We start from the raw sequence: 17,345 nt of genomic DNA, 5'->3' as shown, positions 1-17,345 counted from the left end.
GATGCACTATGGGAAGGAGGCAAGATGGTGGGGGCAGTGTGATGCTTTTGGCATAATGTTCTGCTGGGAAACCTAGGGTCCTGCCATTCATGGGGATGTTACTTTGACAAGTACCACCTACCTGAGCATTGTTGCAGACCATGTGCACCCTTTCATTGCAACGGTATTCCCTGATGGCATTGATCTCTTTCAGCAGGATAATGCATCCTGCCACAAAGCAAAAATTGTTCAGGAATGGTTTGAGGAACACAACCAGTTCAAGGTGTTGACTTGGCCTGCAAATTCCCCAGATCTCAATCCAACTGATCATCAGTGGGATGTGCTGGACAAACAGGTCTGATGCATGGAGGCCCCACCTCGCAACTTACAGGACTTAAAGGATCTGCTGTTAACGTCTTGGTGCCAGATACCACAGCACACCTTCAGAGGTCTAGTGGAGTCCATGCCGCGACGGGTCAGGGCTTTTATTCAAGTTCAACAAGAAGTACAAATAGATTAAATCTGTATGTGGCTATATATATATATGTTCCCTATAAACATAGTCATATATTCTAAATTGAGGTATAATTAACACTCTTATGATGACTACATACCAGTATTATTTTTATTTGTTTTTTTACTGACGCTGATATACTGTTAGATGTAACTGCAAACTTTGTTTCATACCGACGTTCATGTCATGCTCTTCAATTTTGCTAGGTACATCTATGCATTGTGCCAATTTGAACAGATTATGGCTGTCATCAGTGGTTTCCAACCAGGGGTACAAGGACAATGAACAAGAGGTTGTACTTCAAGGGTTTTACAGTCAAATGCAATTTCTGATACAGTAACTCAAAAAGTTCAGGCATCACTGGCCTATTTTAAGTCATCAGGTGATGCTGTGACTTCACAAAAGCAGAATGAACCCTTTACAGTATCTTAGACAGCCAACATGCTAAAGCACTATGAATTTTGGGAAAACATTTAAACCTTTCAATATTCCTTATTTGTGAATAGTACGAAAACACAAAGGCCTAAATAGGGTTAATAAAAGTCCCTTATCACTGTCTTTGGTGCTAAACACTCACCACCCAACTTCCCAGACAGAGAAAGAAAAGGTGGGCCACTGTCACAACAATTCCAAACATCTTTAATGGATATCATTCAATAAAGGTTATAAAGTATGGTGCATATTCTTAGACCCAGTTGTACATTTTCCAATGAAGGTCTATTACGAGATGTAACCTACAGCAGACTACTTAACATTTTAATTCAGTTTACACAATGACCTCACCAAACTGTATACAATAACTTAGCCCAAAAAAAGATCACAATTAGGAAGTGTGTCTTGTGGAGGTCGGACGTCCCCAGAGTCTAAGTCTGCTGACCCCTCCATCTGGGGCGATGACCAAGCGCATGTGACTGACCGGCCCAGAAAGCGCCAGCAGGTCACCAGAATAGAAGTGCCTGTGATGGGCCTTGAGCTACAACAGAGAGCACAAAGTTCTAACTCAACTGATACGTTTCATCATCGCTGGTTGCCGGCTGTGGTGGTAACCATAGCCAGCTGTCATTTAGGTACTGAGGCCGAATTCTGGTGCAATTGCATGAAGACAAAAACACGTCAGCTGGACTTTTGACATGGAAGACATTTCAATTCGCAAAAACATTGGCGTTATTCAAAGATATGAGTTCAGTTCAGTTTAGAAGCACAACCATTCTCACAGATAAGACAAAATCATCATGCATATACATTCAATATTGGTTTAAACACATTTAAAGTTCTTTCCATCGGTCTGATAAACTGAAATACTGAATTGATAAGGGCTTGAAACCCCATTCTCGACTGAAAATGTACTGGGGCCACCTGTTAATCAGTCATTTAAGATCAGGGGCACCCATGTTAATGTATCCTTATTCACTGTGCTCTAGCTGTTGTGCAATTTCATTCATACTGAAAAGAGTAAACAGAACTCAGATCAGCACTTGGACATGCCAGCTACTGGGTCTATTTCACTGACTTATGGGAAAGGGTTGACCTACTTTTTGAGGGGGCAGGATCACCCGCCATTTCTTTCCTGGATCGCTGCTCCACCTGCCACTTATATACTCCCTCTCCTCCTCAGGGGTCAGAAGGCATGCTTCGATCTTACAGGAGTCAGGGAAGTTTCCTGTGTGTTGACATCACATTATAATGTGGAACTAACACCAGCTCTGTCTGGTGGAATGGCCTACGTTCATCTCAGTAGGCTGCGTGTTTACAAACAGAGGTGAAAGGTGGGGATGTTTCCGTTGTGATATGTACCATCTAATCGAACCGATTAATTTGTAACTCGGTTTGATTAGACGGTTTTCTAATATTTCAAAAGATAACCTAGAGTAGAGAACATTCAGAAACGGACAACATGTATGTGCACTACTCTACCTTTGAAGTGGTTGGTGTCTATCTCAATTTGGCTGATCACTCCAGGATGTCCTAATCTGAGAACGGCCCACTCGTAACCTGGTACCTGTAGGATGCCATTCACATCCACCTGTGGAGCACAGAATCAAGTTTGTAGTAACTCTCCGATTTTTCACAGTATCAGCAAGTACAGTGAAACAGGGAGGTACTCTCTGAACTGATCCAACAAGAACAGATTTTTTGCTTCAAACATTTGAATATTTTCAACTACATGCTGCTGCATGTGTCAAACTTGGCTGAATTTACTCTGCACTGTTAAGAGGCAAGTGTGGATTTCTCATTAACACTGACACCATCTGTATCTAATGGACGTGAGTAAAATAAAAGGTTATTTGGAACTACCTCCAGGATTTTGGGTCTGTCCAGGCGACGGGCCGTCTCCCATCCATCACCCATGTTGGCAGATCTACCCAAGCCTGTGATGTTTAACGTATCCCCGGTCAACCCAGTCTATAGACGTCTCTTTAACATGTTCATTACCAATTGTATGAGTGCACTTTTAATGAGATTCTGGACCATTGTCCTGTATAACACATTGCTTCTTTTTACAACCAAAACAATTACTAATTCTGAGTGTAATTGTACATAATTGTACTAAACTGTAATCACAATTTACTAGAAAATGTCTGAATGGTATAACCCCAAGTTAGACAGACAGTTATAGAAAGACTTTGTTCTTTTATATTTCAAAATCCATAGTGCTATTTGTTTTTAGTTCAAATTCCAATGGTGTATGTACCAAAGTCATTGATTATCACATGTTAGAATCAGAAATGTGGATTCTGATTGTCAGTAATAATTGAAATGTTTTCAGATGTTTGACAAACCAATCATATTCCGTGGGTGACCATAGTGGGCGTCGCTGTAGCCCAGACAGACCCCACCATTGACCAGAGCCACCAGGTCCACTTCATCCTTTGTGGTCACACAAGACCAGTCTTTCTGGCCAACGCCATAGACCCTCAGTCGAGCAATCCCCCCATCTGCATCGAAAACAAGTACATATTCTTTATCTGGAAAGCAGATGACAACGTTGAAAACAGCGACTTTGTAATGGAGAGAATCTAGCGTTACCTGGGTACATGTTGAGCCGCAGGTGGGTCACCCTGCTGGGGTAGGTGGTGGAGAAATAGTTGTGACAGGTGTCATAGTAGCCAGGTTTCAGCTCCGTCACAGGAATGAGCTCCTCCCACAGTTCAGAGTGCAACTGTCAAGCAAAATGAGTCAAATGTTTAGCTTCTCCACCGTGTGTGTGTGTGTGTGTGTGTGTGTCAGTGTAAACGATGTGAAAACCCATTGTACCATAGCAACTGCTTGAAACTGACTCTCTGAAGCAGCCTTGCCTATGCGGTCCCCCTCCAGGGCCAGTGTCGGGGCCTCACCTGAGCAGATATAATGAAGACCTGAGTTTTCTGTACACTCCAGAGAACCAAACCAGGTTACAAACCAGATGACATGTCCATCTCATCAGGTATGAATGAGTCTAAATGTTATACAGTCACCTATACCCAGAGACGCAGCCTGAACAGAGACGAAGGGCGAGTAGTTTCCGGTAAAGAAGGACGTGTCCACATCCAGGCCGTGGATGATACCAGGCACACCCAACTGGATGATGCACCAGTCATGACCTGACAGAGACGGCAGACAAGAGCAGGCTTCCGAAATGAACACCTATAGCCTGGCTACTGGAAAATGTCTACACACCTATAGCCTGGCTACATTACATTATACCGCAATTTAAATGACTGTGCCTATTCAAGCCACACCAGGTCTTCTTTTCCTCCTCGTCTCCCAGCCGTCCATCCATTTTCCGTACTCAGTGAATGCAGACGCTATGAACTCTGGGGGCTCTTGCTGCAGTGAACAAAGGAAGAGGATGGTAGATGTGAATGGCAGTGAATCAACTATGTATGACAATGTTCTAGTCATACAAGTAAATACTGTACCTTCAACAGATTCCTAGCTGGGGCAAACCATTCATCTGTGGCAAAAATAACCTAAGATGATAGTGAGAACATGAACAGACAAAATGTTTGTCTCATTATGTTAATTACAGAAATTAAATCTTGAGTCCAGGATGTAACACTCACTTTTCCTCCAGCTGTCTCACAAGCCAGGTCATTAAACTGCAGGAAGTCTGGTTGACCACTGATCAGTTCCAAAGCTTTCCTGTCTGCCATGTTTTACACTGCATACTAATTTAATCCACACTTATAGATTGGAGCGTTCTATGCTTCGTACACAAAAGCAGTTAACCACCACTGAACAGATACTCCTGTTGCTGACTTCTCCTCAATAGCCAATCTGCCAGGGCAAAGTCCAGTGACTGGGAAGTCATTGGCAGTGCTGCTGTGTCAAAAAGGCATAGGTGGAGAGGAAAGAGGACGCCATTTCAGTGGTGCGCTATTCTACAACACGGTTACCACATTTAGTTTTGATAGAATTGGACCAGTAACTAAATTAAAACATTGAGAAAATTCTGTCGTTCAGTTCTTCAACGATGCAGTTAACCCAAATGGTTTATGATTTATACATCTTCTAACAAGCAAAAAGGCTGTGACAGCTCAGGGGCACTGAAGAATGGCATCTATGTTTTCTTTAATCAAGTCAAATGTATTTTAGACAGACCTTTGAGAGGTGGGGATTTGCCTAACTATAAGGACTTTTGTTTTTAATATTGAAAATGACCTTTGACAATTGGGAGTTACTGGCTTCTTCCTTGGCATGATAGGTAACCAACTGGCTAACCCATAACCAAATAAAGAACAATATAAATGTTTTGCTTAAGTAGCTATACTTCTGTTTTTGCTGTTAATACAATAGCAGTGTATTGTTTTTACATCATAATGGCAGCAAACCTATCAATCTAACTGAAAGTAACTTCAATTAACTGTATTTTTTCTTGATTTCACAGTAACTTTTTGCCATTACTGACAGTGGCGTCCCCAGAAAATGTTCATAAGAGTGGTCAGATGGGGCCACTGAAAATCTTGAGATGGCACACCAAAACCCATAACTGAATTCCAGGAATTCTATTACACTGTCATAGTATATAGGCTAGTTGAAAACGGTGTCAGTATTAGAGTGAATTAGAGCATACTAATATACTTCGGTTACTTATTTCACAGTTAATGTTACTAATTATCTGATGTGTATAGGCTAATTACCGGTATAGTTAACATTTAAAGTTCCACAACAATCCTGTTTTAATGTGTTATGTATCTGTATTTACATGTTTGGCGATTCATAATCCTGCAATGCATTTATTTTATTTTAGATTATTATGCATATGCAACTCATGGGGGGGGCAGCGATTGGATCAGGGCAGCAACACTGGTTACTGCTAGTATAACCCCAGCTTTTCTCCCAGACATTGCATTAAATCATTTTTGACCAAATGAGTGATTACTGCCACAACTTAGGACATTCATCAAAGGGGTTAGATTCACCTCTTAGACCCAATCAGATATATATTATTAACTAGACCAGGCCACATATCAAGGAGATTTGGAAGTATGGCGTCACAAGACGCCTTAGTTTGACTAAGGTGACTACCAAACAAGTCTAAATTGGGTGTTTTCTTACAGTTTAGTATACCTGAATTATTTCAAAATAAAGTAGACCTGGGTTCACATACAGTTTGAGTCAAAGGTTGGGACACCGTTCATTCAAGGGCATTTCTTTTGTTTTACCATTTCCCACATTGTAGACAAAAAGTGAATATTTTTTTTTATTCTGACATAACTGGTAGTATACACTGGCATTTGAGTATCCGGAATTGGCTTGGCTGTACTGCTTCCAGAAGAATCCTCTCTTGGGCCCTGGAGGCAGAGTGGTCCCAGCATCCTCCATAGATGAGGATCAACTTCAGTGTTGTGAGGCGTCAGACCAGGTCACTGCATTTTTAATTGAATAAATTACCTGAACATTTCTTTCAAGTTCTGTGTGAGAAGATAGTATAGAAGATATTATATAGTATCTGCAGCAATAGTGGAATTATATAAATTGGCCCTGTTTTTCCCTATTTTTATTTGTCAGCATTCAAAATCCTGAAATTGTATTTTTGCCACTAGGAAAGTGGCATATTGGCCATAAGAATCACCAACAGACAACCTCAAGCCCACTGATACACATCAGAACGGGTCCAGTTAAATCCCTATTATTTCCTGGATGTGAAGTCTAGTTCATTTAATTTCTTGTTCGAAAACAAGCACAGACTCTAGTATAGGGATCCATTGCACCCTCCAAACCAATCTAATCTTAAATATGTTCAAATCTTAAAACATCAAATGTAAAATGTCAAAGGTGAGAATTTATGGATTGGGGAGAGGTGGAATGAATGCAAATTCACCCAGTTGTGAGATGATTACATTATACATATTGCTCCCTCAACCCCTCTAACATGTTAAGTTGTATGTTGGCTAGCACAAATGATCAACTATAAAAGTAGCTCAACTCTAGTTATTCATACTGTCCTGGCTATTAAGCAACAAACACCAGTCTATAGAGGATGCTGCCCCCAACAGGACAGGATAAGGTTTTGTTATTCCATAATCACAGGGGGAAAAGCACTTATCCAAAGCAATTAAAAAAAAGTCAACTTACCTTTATATAGGCTACCATTTGAATTGAAATTAGCACACAAATCTAAAATAAAACAGGGCAGAGCATGTCAATAGCTCATTGCTAGGGTAGTACCAGCAGATAAATCGCAGTTTAATGTTAGCTCCATTTATTAGAGTTCACTTGAAAAACTGCATTATATACTCTGAAATACATTGCCACACATGGTTGTTAGTGGCAGAAACATCTGGCAGTGGACTCATCAAATCAGACTGGAGTCTCCTGTAATCATCACTCTGTCATTACATTTGGATTTTTGTAACAGGTGTCTTCCCATTCATTAACTTAAAAGGTGCACACTGCAATAATAAAAAGGACAAACCAGCAGATTTAAAATCATTGACAGCCCGCATACCTTGTTTCGGCTTCACTCAATGTTGAGCACAGCAGGAGTGCTTCAATACATGGGTTTCAATTAACTCATCTAGAGTACCTGAAGCAGGAAGGGGGCTTCTGTTTGTAAGCTTAAAACAGTTAACAGCAAAATCCTGTTGTCCCACACAGATGGTCAACCAGTTACAGATGGGGCTTTTTCAGGCAGCCTGGTGGTCTACACACTCGCCTTCTAAGTATAGCTGTGCCGCTACGGCCCTGGTCACACCACCACTGATTGTGGCTGGGTGGTCTTGTTGGGCAGAGCATATTGGGGTAGAGCCTTGTCTGTGTGTATTTGTGTAATGGGGGGGGGGGATAATTGGCATAGGGAATTTCCTTGTGGGGCATAGGGGTGGGCACTTCTAACCTGGCTGTGAGTAAAGCAGTGTGAGCAAGTGTTTCCTGACACATTGGCTCAGATTAACTTCCTGGTTGAGGGAGTGATAAGCAGCAGACGGGCTCTTAGGAGGAGGAAGCCTGTGGCAATCTGAGACTCCTGAACCCGCAGGACTGTTGTAGCGGTGACACATCATTCAGGTGATTTGGATACTCGTAAATTGGGGGAGAAAAGGGGTTAAGTGAAGCAAAGTGCCAATTCTAAACTGAGCAATATTGACCGGAAGACTCAAGTTTGGACTGCCCCAAACCCTAAGGTGCTCAACCTAAATTACTGGAGCATAGATCTACTAATCTGGAGCTACACTGTACATGTATCTTTATTTTACCAGCCAATTTAGACAAACCATTTCACAGAAACTACTTGGGGAACAGAGGATGAGAAAATGTAATATCAAGTATAAAGTGGTACAGAGCGAGCAAAGTTAAGAACCACGGCTCAGTAACTTCATGTATGGACCTGAACAACTACTAAATTATAGAAAACACAGAACAATGATATTGAGAGCAAACATTTATTCTGTCATATGCACTTTACAGTTGGAATTCTGGGAATTCAAAAACAACATCTTTTCCTGTGAGCTTCTTGTAGACACCAGAGAAGGTCTCCACCTGTGAATAAATGCAACCACTGGTTAAAAATTGCAAAGACATCAATAGGTCATGACGCAATATAACATTAGGAATGCACTTGATATAAGACATCTACAGGACATGTCACATTAAGTTGTACACTGCATGGTTTAGCCCCCCAGTCACGGCCCAAGGGCTCTGGGAAGATGTAGGAATATACAGAACGCCGTCCTCACCAGCCTGAGGGCCGGGGACAAAGCTTGCTCTCCAACGTCGTGGAACGGGACTGTACGTCACAGCACTCAAGTGCTACGCTCCCATACGCCACAAGAACAGAGCCATGTAAGAGCTACCTCACAGGATGTCCACGTTGGGGTTGAGGTGGATGAACAAGGCAAACGCTACATGACACTCACTTTGTGTTCAACGTTGTTCTGCTGTGCCTTGTCAAGGTGGACCTTGATGAGCCGACTGCTGTCCAGTTTCACACGGATCCTCTTGCCAACAATCTCACTGGGGAAGACCAGGTCTTCAAGGATGGCATCATGCACAGCGGTAAGAGTACGACTGGAAAAACCCATTGAGATTAGACATTCAAGTAAAAACTGGCAAATTTAGCAGAAACGTTAACTCTTCAAAATCCAATGGAATTACAATCTGAACGCACGCATCGGGAGGGCCAAGACCAAATGCTATGCATACATATTGAATACAGATATATTGAATAGACTGGAGACAAGCTGCATCAGCGTTAGACAGGGTTATAGGAAACGTAGAATTTGCATTGTGCCTGTAGTACTCTTGTAGTCATGTATTCAGTAAAATTCTATTACAAAGGTAGGATTTGGTTGTACACTGCATGGTTTAGCCCCCCAGTCACAGCCCAAGGGCTCTGGGAAGATGTAGGAATATACAGAACGCCGTCCTCACCAGCCTGAGGGCCGGGGACAAAGCTTGCTCTCCAACGTCGTGGAACGGGACTGTACGTCACAGCACTGAAGTGCTACGCTCCCATACGCCACAAGAACAGAGCCATGTAAGAGCTACCTTACAGGATGTCCACGTTGGGTCCAAAAATGGAATTAACCATATACCCATATAAATGAACAACTTGTCTTCCATAGGAAAGCACTGGTGGACGTGCAGGTGAGACTAACTTACCTCCTGGGACGCTTCTGCTTGTTCTTAATGCGGCTTTTCCTGGTTGGTTTGGGCAGGATTCTCCTCTACAAGTCAAATCAAAGCACGAAGGATTAACAGTCACCACAAGAATAATCTTAAGTCTAAGTACAATAAATATGAATGTACACTGCATGGTTTTGGTTGTACACTGCATGGTTTAGCCCCCCAGTCACGGCCCAAGGGCTCTGGGAAGATGTAGGAATATACAGAATGCCGTCCTCACCAGCCTGAGGGCCGGGGACAAAGCTTGCTCTCCAACGTCGTGGAACGGGACTGTACGTCACAGCACTCAAGTGCTACGCTCCCATACGCCACAAGAACAGAGCCATGTAAGAGCTACCTCACAGGATGTCCACGTTGGTATGCCGATATTGACATCAATGCTTGTCCGGAACAAGTACAAATGTCAGACAAGGAGAATGTAGACGGCATTGGTCATATGGAATATTGAAAATAATCCGTATTTAGCGCCAACCACAGACTGAATGGGTTAAACAAATTCAGTTGCTAGTTCAGTCTATTTATGTCACCATCTGTGTGTGAGGCATATGTGCCTCAAACATCGTATTCTGACAGCACGAGATAGTTAATGTTAATCTTTTTATCAAAAACGTGTCTGAAGTATGAGTATGCAGGTCGGGATTTATATCACACAGAAACAATCAGCCATACCTGTTTTCAATGTATTTTTGTCATTTAAAAGCTGGGTTTTATTTTATTCAACAGCACACTGACAGCCAGACTGCTGTAGGATACCAGAAAAGGGACAGGTGAAATATAGATTAAGAAAAACCTGTGCAGAAGAATATTACCTTAAATTAGACTTAATCCTGGGTTTCTGCCACTGTTTGGTTTATAAACTTCATGGAGTTTCAAAGTTAGAATAAACTGCAATTGCCAGCCAAGATTGGTCGGTTTCAAGCTAGTGACCGATGCATTCTCCAATAGGAAAGTGTAATGGCTCTGTTACCGTGACAACATTTATGCCCTAAAGTGGCAGCTGATATTTATCAGACTCCATCACAAAATGTAATGGACATTTAGCAATGTACTACGTTACTACTTAATGGGAATACATTTGAGAAGTATTAAACAGCATATTTACAAATTACGGTTTCTGTCAAACATTTCAGCTGGGAAGAAATCAGAGACAAGCATTTTCTGCTACTGGAAAACTAAAAAAAAATCTGTCAAAAAAGCTGATGTCAGGCCCTGGTATGACACTTCAATCAAAACAACTGTGAAACTGTCCTTGCCCAGGGAGTAAACAACTCCTCCAAAAAGCAACCCAACCGCAATTCACAGAAGCTTCAGAAATGGCCCACTGCTCAAAGAACCCAGGACAATGACCCAACTCCTTACCTGTGCAACGAAGACTACATGTTTGCCACTGAACTTCTTTTCCAGCTCCCTCACGAGCCGCACCTGAATCTTCTGGAAAGATTTCAACTGGGGCACGGGGACAAAGATGATGATGGCTTTTCTGCTACCACCAACTTCAATTTCCTAAGGCAGAGAATACCGGTTTAGTTACAACAAACCAAGGAAAAAAATAAACAATTTCATGCTGGGCTAGACCACTCTGTTCCTCACAGGTACTGCATGATTTTGGGGCTTGGACACAAATTAAGTGCCTATAGCATGCAAGGACTAGGGATGCATACTCCTAGTTCAGTCGACATTGAGTGATTTCGTTTTCTGTATTAGTTAGTGTACACTGAATGGTTTTGGTTGTACACTGCATGGTTTAGCCCCCCAGTCACGGCCCAAGGGCTCTGGGAAGATGTAGGAATATACAGAACGCCGTCCTCACCAGCCTGAGGGCCGGGGACAAAGCTTGCTCTCCAACGTCGTGGAACGGGACTGTACGTCACAGCACTGAAGTGCTACGCTCCCATACGCCACAAGAACAGAGCCATGTAAGAGCAACCTCACAGGATGTCCACGTTGGGGTTCAACTCAAACTCTTTAGAATCACAAGATCCTAGCAAGTCCAAATAAATATTTGTCTATTAGTTATTCTACATTCAAAAAATATCCAAGACATCATTGGCACGGTAAAAGAACTTCACCTTTGCAGCAGTGATGTTCAGCTCCCTCAGCTGAGCCTTCATGTCAGAGTTCATCTCCAACTCGAGCAGAGCCTGTAAAGGCAGACTGTTAAATACTAACAACAGTAGTCAGGTAACAAAGGTTTTAAGTTGAGTAAAGAATCATACATTTGATGGCTTACATACTGGCCATCGACTTACCTGGGAAATGCCAGACTCAAACTCATCTGGCTTTTCGCCATTGGGCTTTACAATTTTGGCGCTGGTACTGAACATGGCCTGTGTCTCTGAAAGAAAGGCAAGAAACGCGAGCATGCTGTAAGTATTTGCATATATTCATTGAACATTTTAGGTTCACTAGCAAGTAGTCCATGTGTATTCCTTCACCAGAATTACCAGTTATCTAAATGGAAAATCTAGCCATGTTATCAGCTACAGTTGTACGTTTTGAGAATACTGTTATAAATAGCCGCTAACGACTAAAAACGACCATTCAAACAATGTAATCGTAACTGCATTGTATCAAACTACCTACCAAATATTTCTCGCATGTCCCCAAGCTAGCTAGTAATATTCTAGCTACGATGCAGCTGCAACTACTGTAGCAGCGTTAGCAAATTCTGTCTTTCCTAACAGGTACATTCTCAAAGGCTAACGTAAGTTAGCCTTTTACAACAGTGTATAAGTACACATAGACCACATTTCAATATTCACAACAGTGACCTTGGAAGACAATACTTCACGGTTTACAAAGCGATTTGATGACAGACTACAAGCACTACTTCCAGGAACACATGGGCCTCAAACTGAGGTTAAGCTATCGGTCCATCCTTCCAGTACATTCATGTTAGGTCTACTCTGAAACACCTCATAATTCCTTACACAACAGCCATCCAAAATCAAAATTATAATAATCTAACGTATCTAAACAATTACATTAACTCGCATGTGAAAACAATGGAAATTGATGGACATTTACAACAATTTGACAACATATTCCGATCAGTGAGAGCATTAACATTACCAACCTCAGTTAACGACGGCCAGGGAAGAGACCGGACTCTCGCGAGAAGCGGATAAAAGCGCGTCCGGTTAGGAATCATGGGAACACGGAAGGAGGAGGAAGTAGTATTATTTATTATACTACCTTTTTTTGTTTTTCCAACGTCTCACTTCTTAATACAACCACATTGGGGATACCATATTTTCAAAGGTTGAAAGTGAACGTTTAAAGTAATTGATATAGAGATACGAAAACTATACGCGCATATGTATAGCTAACTTTTGGGGTTGCATATTCTTCACATTACCCGTCATAGCTAAATCGCCAAATGTGTTTGTTTTTATTACGTAGGATGCTAGTTAAATACACTATTAACTGACATGCCTGTATTCCAATGACTGCTATCCAATTTCTGTCCTTGTATTTCAACACATAGTTTGTTCAGTGTATTCACATTGCTCAAGTTAAAACAGTACGTACAATGGCCGGTGCTTCAACGTAATTCAGTTTAATTTTAAGTGATGTTCAGATTGGCTGGCCTTTATAGTGTAGTGCGCAAGGCTGTTTGCATTGGCACCGAAGAGATGGTGAAAGTCAAATTCTTCTATGCTGTGAGGAATGGTTTCAAACCCGGAGTTTACAAAACTTGGTAAGTTGTGATGTAGCTAACTAAGCTAGCTGTAGTGTGTTTTTAAACAAATGTTTGTATATGTCCACTATTTTTTATTTTCATTGAAGTGTATGCAATGCTATTTCAGGGATGAATGTAAGAGCCAGGTTGACAAGTTTCCAAGTGCCAGCTTCAAGAAATTTGGAGCTGAAAAGGAGGCCTGGGCGTTTGTCCGAGGAGAAGAAATGTCAATAACTCCCAAAGTGTCAGAGGGTAAATAGATGACAATGCTCTTTCTCTATGCTTCGTTTTGAAATGACAGTTAGGTGCAGTTTTTACTGGTTTTAGGAATGGACAGTCTAAATAATCCTTAGACAATTAGATTACCATTCAGACACAGCAGGACAGAGTCAGACTAATACTGAGTCCAAGATACAATCTTTCAGGAGCCAACAATGATGCTATGCTCCCAAGAAGGGCCCCGGAGGCCCTTGAATATATACCAATTGGTCAGAAGAGAAACTACGACCACATAGACGAGGAAGAGGTGTCCCCTGCCAAACGAGCTAAACCATCACAGGAGGCTTCCCAAGACAGTGGGGCATCTTCAAAGAACAAGGATGGATTCACGTACATGGGTGAATAGACATTGCGTTCCCCTTGCAGTTTTCATATCCTTCTGTTTCGGCGAGGACGTTGGAACCAACTTCACGATGAGACGGTTGATGTGTCCGCCCTTGCAGGTGACGCGGTGGTGGTGTACACAGACGGCTGCTGTTCAGGCAATGGGAAGTCTGGTGCCCGGGCTGGCATCGGCGTGTACTGGGGACGAAACCATCCTCTGTGAGTTGACTGAGGCCTGCAGTGAATGATATCGCAAGCGGGTTTGCCTTAAGAGTATGCAGATTTTCATGTTGAAAATCTTTACTTTTAGGAATGTAGCTGAACCACTGCATGGAAGACAGACCAACCAGAGAGCCGAATTACAGGCCTGTAGTCTCTATTTGTCTTTTTTTTTTATGGTGAACTTGCTTAATTCAATTGCTATTATTGTCCAGCACATTGCATTGTCAGTGCCTGTAGGATTGTTACCAGCCAGTAATGAAATCTCCCGTTTGGCCTCTGAATGACACAGGCAGCTTGTAAAGCATTGGAGCAGGCCAACGAGATGAACATCACGAAGTTGGTGCTCTACACAGACAGCAAGTTCACCATAAACGGTACATCACGCTGTTAACAGCTTAGCTTTCATCACGGTCACGCTGTGCTCAAACTAGTGTGACCGCCCTCCTTGACAACGTACCAACCTTTTAGCTGTACAAAAGGTACCATCCTGTTTGTGACATACCAAACTAGCTGCAGTGTAAGCTTACAGTACGTTCTTCACATTGGTCCACCTAGCTTAATTCAATGCTACCAGCACCGGTGGTTATTTACTAGTCCTGCTTATGTGGCTGTTTCCTTCAGGCGTCACAAGCTGGGTGAAGAACTGGAAGCTAAACAACTGGAGGCTCAAATCTGGTGGCCAAGTCACCAACAAGGAAGACTTTGAAAAACTAGATTTGTTGAATTCAAAGCTGGAGGTGGTCTGGGTAAATATCAGTGTTCCTTGATGCTTTACATGTTTTTATTCTTAGATGCAATACCCCCAAGTGTACTGTGTTTCAAAGACTAGAACCTGTCACAACCCCTTGTGGGGCCATAGCTGTAATTTATCCAATGGAATACCTTGCATGTCCTTCATGGTGTCTGTGGGTGAGGCAGAAGTCTTTTGTTGACCATGCCCCCTGCCTTTTGGAATCTCCCTGGGATTTGCATGTACACACTTCCCAATGATGGAATGGAATAAGAAACACTGTTCAGTGTCAAAATAGTAAACGTGTCCAAAAACCTCCCTTTGAAATGGTTTAGTTCATAATATTCTTCTGATATCTAATAGGGGTTATAGGTTAGGAGGGTTTTGGACCTTCTGGAAATGACATTTGAAATGAATGAAGATCCTCACAGGCAGCTGGTGTGGTAGATTGTTAATTGTCAGTAAAGCCTTGTTGTTGGGTTGAATTTTACCCAAGTGGCGTGATCAGAGGTTCTCGTGACGGCCACTTAAGTAAGGCGGATATAACAGAAGTCTGTTTTATTTCCGAAGCTTTGCCTTTTGCTCAATCACAGTAGATAATTCTGTCACACCACCAGGGCTAGCTAGTTGTACCTGACCAGGAACTCAGTGATTGTGCACTGGATGCTGGAAAGGCCCTAAGAATTTTGATCCTCTCTCTTCTTTCTCCAGTTGCACATCCCAGGCCATGCTGGTTACCTAGGAAATGAAGAGGCTGACAGGCTGTCTAGAGAGGGAGCCGCCAAACACTCCGCTTAGCCAACAGTACAAAATCCAACAGCTTTCATAGGCCGCATTTACTTCTCCTGGTTCTCAGTGAGAACGTTTATCACATCATAAATTCAAGTTTATGGTGTTGTTTTTGAGTGGCATATTGCTCTTCTTTTTTTTGTTGCATTGACTGTTCTCTTCTGCTTACAGGTTATTTTATTGTAAAAACAAGTCTGTTTATTGCTTTTTGTGAAATAAAGTTGTCTGTGTGGAATATACTTTATGGTTATTGTTTTAAGTTAAGGAATGAATTCAGCTTTTGCCTTTACCAAACTAAATAATATTCGTATTTGTTTTTCATCATCACTCACTAGGTTTGTCAATTTTCCAACATCAGTGTTTGCTATTCTGACTCATAGCTTTTTGACGTCAGGGTTGGTTATCAAGTTACTGTAATATCCTCCTTAGACAGTAGATGGAGCTCTAGGTCATTCATCAAAACTCAAAACCAATACCTCAGTTCTTGCTCTCAGAATCACATTACTCACTCAGTGTCTCTGTAGAAAGAGGATCTCATCCATAGAAACCATTGAAATCCACCTGCTTTGTGTGAAATGCTGTAGGATAATGGCTAGTCATTATTATGGCGTTTGTGTGTGATCTCAAGGTTTCCCTCCTCTAAAACATCATTAATCTGTGCTCTGTCATGAACCAATCTCAGAGATATTTCTACAACTAGTTGGTTCCATTGTTTCCACTTCAGTCAGTCTGCTCTTGGCAGATACCACTTAGTCTTCTGTCCAGGTCTTGTCTGTTCTCTAAGCTGGCGTCTAGACAGCAGACCCATACGTGTGCGAGGAAAATAATGACATTTCTGGCTTTAAAAATCCCCTCGTGGCCTTTCCTCTCAGTGAGGCTGGTGATTGCGAGCAAACCAAAGCACCAGGAATGAGTGCACCCATCTCTGACCTGAGCTGGCCTGTGTCTTCACGTCTCAGTCTGAGCTCATCCGGAGATGTGAAGCGCCCCGCCTGAGAACAGTGTGTTGGAGACACTGCGTCGGCAGTCAAGGGTCAATGCGAGGTGGCGTACCAAGGCCTCACAGCACGTCACCCTACCAGAGTGAAGCTTGTTAGGGCTCCGTCTGCACAGATTTCCCCCATCTGCAAATACGCTGCTCAGGCATTCATCTGCTTGACTCCCTCTCTTATAAGGCTCTGTTGTGTTAACTAGCTGCTGTCTCCTTGTTGGTAGACTTGCTTGCCGAACTCAATAAGCATCAGTGAGGTCGGAAGAGCCTTCCTACTGATGTTGTCTGAACAGGTCCGAATCCTGATGAAATATAGATTTGAACCAGCCAAGCTTACTGGGTCCCACAATGACGTTTTTGAAGATGATCTTCCCAACAGGATCAAGCCGTGAAAAGCTTGGAGATTTAATCTCTGACTATTGATGCACTGCAGGTTAATACTAATATAAATGTAAATGATCACATGCTCCCCTCGTGCCAAGGTTTGTCCTTTGTATTGCAAACCTTCCTCTGTTGCCTGACATCCTTGCTTTTTAACAAAATGTCTTCCAAATAAAACCAGTCACCACATGGTAGTACTGACTTTTGGTGTATCCTTACACCCTTATAGCTGACTTCTCCAAACTCATGACATGGCCCCGGGGATGTCCTGAGGTCAAGTAACCATGGCTAACTTCAAACATGGTAGTTCTATCAGAGTGTTGATGACAACAGCGAAGCATATCGCAAA

The 17,345-nt window shown here is 42.3% G+C and overlaps 3 protein-coding genes and 4 non-coding genes across 8 annotated transcripts; 1 reads left to right on the top strand and 6 right to left on the bottom strand.

Moving 5' to 3' along the window:
* Window positions 1-1,111: 1,111 nt before the first annotated feature.
* Window positions 1,112-4,992, bottom strand: allc (allantoicase). Of its 2 annotated transcripts, none has more exons than XM_010895047.4 (11): window positions 4,537-4,992; window positions 4,393-4,443; window positions 4,213-4,300; window positions 3,949-4,074; window positions 3,749-3,828; window positions 3,521-3,653; window positions 3,274-3,429; window positions 2,789-2,862; window positions 2,408-2,516; window positions 2,026-2,153; window positions 1,112-1,466 (listed from the first exon to the last, which is right to left on the bottom strand). In XM_010895047.4, exons 1-11 carry the CDS (start codon window positions 4,624-4,626, stop codon window positions 1,317-1,319), a joined length of 1,185 nt encoding a protein of 394 aa, XP_010893349.2. In that variant the 5' UTR covers window positions 4,627-4,992; the 3' UTR covers window positions 1,112-1,316. The 2 variants fall into 2 exon arrangements, with proteins under 2 accessions (XP_010893349.2, XP_012994019.2); XM_013138565.4 differs by having other exon boundaries at window positions 3,955-4,074.
* A 3,349-nt stretch (window positions 4,993-8,341) lies between these two features.
* Window positions 8,342-12,734, bottom strand: rps7 (ribosomal protein S7). Its single transcript, XM_029114675.2, has 7 exons — window positions 12,675-12,734; window positions 11,848-11,933; window positions 11,668-11,739; window positions 10,958-11,101; window positions 9,575-9,639; window positions 8,830-8,980; window positions 8,342-8,452 (listed from the first exon to the last, which is right to left on the bottom strand). Exons 2-7 carry the CDS (start codon window positions 11,920-11,922, stop codon window positions 8,375-8,377), a joined length of 585 nt encoding a protein of 194 aa, XP_028970508.1. The 5' UTR covers window positions 11,923-11,933; window positions 12,675-12,734; the 3' UTR covers window positions 8,342-8,374.
* LOC114829497 lies at window positions 8,566-8,787 on the bottom strand. The gene has a single exon (XR_003777412.2). It is a non-coding gene; the product is annotated as a small nucleolar RNA SNORA73 family (small nucleolar RNA).
* LOC114829501 lies at window positions 9,260-9,481 on the bottom strand. Its single transcript, XR_003777416.2, has one exon. It is a non-coding gene; the product is annotated as a small nucleolar RNA SNORA73 family (small nucleolar RNA).
* Window positions 9,735-9,956, bottom strand: LOC114829498. Its single transcript, XR_003777413.2, has one exon. It is a non-coding gene; the product is annotated as a small nucleolar RNA SNORA73 family (small nucleolar RNA).
* LOC114829500 lies at window positions 11,325-11,546 on the bottom strand. The gene has a single exon (XR_003777415.2). It is a non-coding gene; the product is annotated as a small nucleolar RNA SNORA73 family (small nucleolar RNA).
* A 31-nt stretch (window positions 12,735-12,765) lies between the features above and the next one.
* rnaseh1 (ribonuclease H1) lies at window positions 12,766-15,863 on the top strand. The gene is made up of 8 exons (XM_010895045.5): window positions 12,766-13,298; window positions 13,408-13,532; window positions 13,706-13,897; window positions 14,003-14,102; window positions 14,194-14,248; window positions 14,395-14,479; window positions 14,727-14,851; window positions 15,547-15,863. The coding sequence occupies exons 1-8, from the start codon at window positions 13,171-13,173 to the stop codon at window positions 15,631-15,633; spliced, it is 897 nt and encodes a 298-aa protein (XP_010893347.1). The 5' UTR covers window positions 12,766-13,170; the 3' UTR covers window positions 15,634-15,863.
* Window positions 15,864-17,345: the final 1,482 nt, after the last annotated feature.

Source organism: Esox lucius, chromosome 18, assembly GCF_011004845.1.
Source record: "Esox lucius isolate fEsoLuc1 chromosome 18, fEsoLuc1.pri, whole genome shotgun sequence".
NCBI lineage: Eukaryota > Metazoa > Chordata > Actinopteri > Esociformes > Esocidae > Esox > Esox lucius.
Note: the sequence above shows the minus strand (reverse complement) of the source record. Positions and strands in the feature narration are given on the sequence as shown.